Source organism: Onthophagus taurus, chromosome 1 (assembly GCF_036711975.1).
Source record: "Onthophagus taurus isolate NC chromosome 1, IU_Otau_3.0, whole genome shotgun sequence".
In the NCBI taxonomy this organism is placed as follows: Eukaryota; Metazoa; Arthropoda; class Insecta; order Coleoptera; family Scarabaeidae; genus Onthophagus; species Onthophagus taurus.
This window is the reverse complement of record NC_091966.1, coordinates 16,269,453-16,272,788: the sequence shown is the minus strand read 5'-3', so window position 1 is coordinate 16,272,788 and position 3,336 is coordinate 16,269,453. Positions and strand designations below refer to the sequence as shown.

The following is a 3,336-nucleotide window of genomic DNA, read 5'->3' as shown; positions in this document are numbered from 1 at the left end:
GTAAGATATTGTTATTGTTGCCATATTTATCCAAAACTTGTTAACACAAATTTCATCGCTTCAGCTCAACTCAGAACAGATAATGTAGGTTTTTCACGATTAATCCTCAGATTTAATTAAAATGGAAAATGTGAATTAGAATGAAAAACTTTTATTTTCACTTAGCAATTTGATAGATGATCCTAAAGGGATGATACGAGACTGATTACACAGAAACCTATAATTTGTGTTCAAACATCGGCTAAAGCCTTAGGTCATTCATTTAACTAGTAATGGTCCAAAACTCAATCAGCGATTAAAATAGACTGGGTTATAAATATTTTCTTAAATTCGCGTCTCATTTCAAGTGTTGTTTGTATAGCAAAGCTTTTCAAGCAATCAACATATCTTTAGCTTTGATGATATTTAATTAACCACTTTATAGGTTTTTGGGATTTTACTTTACAAGAATTGGGTGCCCCATTACTAATCGCTTTAAAAGTCTCAGCAATGATAGAGAAGGTTTTTCGCGACATTTTGGTTTACTAGGGCTTCATCCCTGGTGTTGTAATTAATATTGAAGTTCATTTTAACCAGTTTTCAATTAAAATGTTAAGAATGAAAATTGTAAAAAATTGCATTTACTGGTTAATAAAATATTCTGTATTAAACATAATATGTCTCGAAAATTATAACAATTTGAAAAAGGAATAATAATAATAATAATTAAATAATAATTTTGAATTAACATTAAAAACTTAAAATATCACAATTATAACGGGTACATTTTTAAGAGACTCTCATTTTTGGTATGGTTCTTTTTGCTACGTGTCAAAAAATGTCTTTATAACTTATCTTATATTATTTGTCGTTATAAAGACATATATAAAACTAAGTCAGGCGAAACATGTAAAAAATAAAGCAGACAGATTATGTTTAATACAGAATATTTTAATAACCAGTACAAGTGCAGTTTGCTTCGTCATTTATTTGGCAGCAGTTTAATGGGTATTGCTTTGTTGTTAGCTTTGATTTCCGTATCGTAAAGAAATTATCGATGTTCAGCACGATAAGGACAATTTTAGAGGCTAGCTTCAGAATTGGATGCCATCCGAAGTCAATTTTCTCAATCAAATAACTCTATCAATATTTTCTCGTTAATTTCTCTCGGTTAGTATTCTAATTGGTCCACTTTCTTTCATAAATTTCGGCTATTCTTGCACTATATTTTTAAGTCTTTAATTTGATGGTGTTTAAGATGGTGTTTAAGTAGGAAGTGATTACTTCATTATTATATTATTGAATCATTTCTATTAAGGTTTATATCACATCCTAAAAAGAAAGCTTTAATTTTGTACATAATCTTCTTGTCAGTTCTTTGAATTAGTGACACAACGATTTTTTTAATTTTAATTTTGCTTAGATTACTTATTACAATAATTTTATTTATAGCTTATTAAACATTTTATTAAGATTAAGTATTTACAGTAAAATAAAATCGTATAAATATTAATAGTAATTTTTTCCATGATAATTTTTATTAATATTAGCAGGAACTTCTATAACAGTTGTAACAACATGTAAGCGAATTGGTCCATCTTTCCTTTCATTTGGTTCTAAAATACTTTTTGTCATTAAAACAACACCTAAAAAAAATTAAGCAATTATAAATAAATCTTATTATTAATTTATAAAATCTTATTTACCTCTTTTACCTACACAAGATATAAGCGACCTCATCGCATCTTTGTTTTCTGTAATGACGCTATTTTTAACGCACTTCAATGTGTTTTCAGGGCAGATTAACCCATGACAATCACGTGAACTATAATCTTTAAACGATAACCGATTTTAATTTACATTTATTTTTATTCAATGGTATTAAAAATTACTTACTTTGTCTTATGTAAGGTGACGACGACACGTTTAAAATTTGTAAAACCACTAATATTCCGATAATTGTTGAAGTATTCATTCTAAGAGATTACTTATTTAGATTTGTTTATAGTACACTTGCAAAATTAACTGGTGCAATTACGAAAGAAGTTTGCCCCAATATATATTCGCGTAACTTTTTAATTTCGAACCTGATAAAATATCCGATAAATACGCGAAGTGTTTGCATCATTTTCAACGAACGAATACATTGCGAACACTCTGAAGAAGAATGAATGCGTTGATGATTCAGAAGAAGGATTTTATTAATCGGCTTGCTTATTATCTAATTTTTATAATCACGTGGTGCGTATGATTGTTGTTATAATTGACACAAGAAATAATAGTATCAAAGAATTAAGGATTCTAATCGTATTTGAGCAATAACAAATTTAAAAAAAAACAAAATTTTATTATTTTGAAATGATTCTATTTATGGTTAATGTTATTTTATTCGTTGATCTTGACCTTAAATTTACACCAAGTAAACATCTGATTCTATTTATATTTTTTTCTTTTTAGTTTCCTAATAAAATTGTTCTTATAGTTTAAGCAAAATCTTGAATCAAAGTAAATATTTATTTACACCTGCTAAAATTTATTATCACCCTTAAATTTCCGATCTAATTTAACGCCAAATTTCCAGCTTTTGTAACAAAGAAACATTAGACAGGGGTCTCGACGTAAATACGTAGAACAATCTCGCACAGCGACAAGTGACCCCCATTTTGGACTTGGGGGCGACGACTTTCAGCATTAGACCCCCGGTAAATGGGGTGTCACCGTTGCGTCAAACGCGACACGCAGCTGTTTCCAATTTGTCACGGCCTTACGTCCTCAGAGCAGACCGACTTCGCCCATTATCGCGTAGCGAATTCTAATCGGATCCGGGACAATACTCCGGATCACCTGTAAACCCGAAACTATTGCTCCCCCAACATTGAATCGTAAAGAGAGGATACGCAAAAACGAATAGCGTACGATTATTTTCACCCATTTCATAGTGTCACGGTTAAATTTTTGCTTCTTTTTTTTGGAAATACACAAAAACCCAATGTTTTTATTTATTCTTTTTGTGGTTAATCATGCGGTTATATAATGGCTTTGAGTTTCCTTTTAATCAATAACTTACTATTATTCAACAAAATTTCAGCTTCATATTTACAAGAACTCGATGCTGAATTAATTACCACAGCATACAATTTTTTAGTGTACTATCTCACTATATTCATGATCTTTCCCTATCAAATTTACTTTGCTAATCAAAAATTACCTTTTGGATTAAGGTTTTAATGATGTTGGTTCTATAACTTTTTTGAGATAATGTGTTGCTCACGCTGCCTTATTGACGGTGTTCTTGGTTATGCTGTTTCTCATTAGGAGATCCACCTCGCCTCCTGAAATCTAGCACAGTCGAAAACC

At 30.0% G+C, this 3,336-nt stretch overlaps 1 protein-coding gene across 1 annotated transcript; it reads right to left on the bottom strand.

The window, feature by feature from the left end:
• Positions 1–1,353: 1,353 nt before the first annotated feature.
• Positions 1,354–2,146, bottom strand: LOC111429499 (uncharacterized). The gene is made up of 3 exons (XM_023065427.2): positions 1,876–2,146; positions 1,686–1,811; positions 1,354–1,625 (listed from the first exon to the last, which is right to left on the bottom strand). The coding sequence occupies exons 1-3, from the start codon at positions 1,952–1,954 to the stop codon at positions 1,489–1,491; spliced, it is 342 nt and encodes a 113-aa protein (XP_022921195.1). The 5' UTR covers positions 1,955–2,146; the 3' UTR covers positions 1,354–1,488.
• Between the last annotated feature and the right edge of the window lie 1,190 nt (positions 2,147–3,336).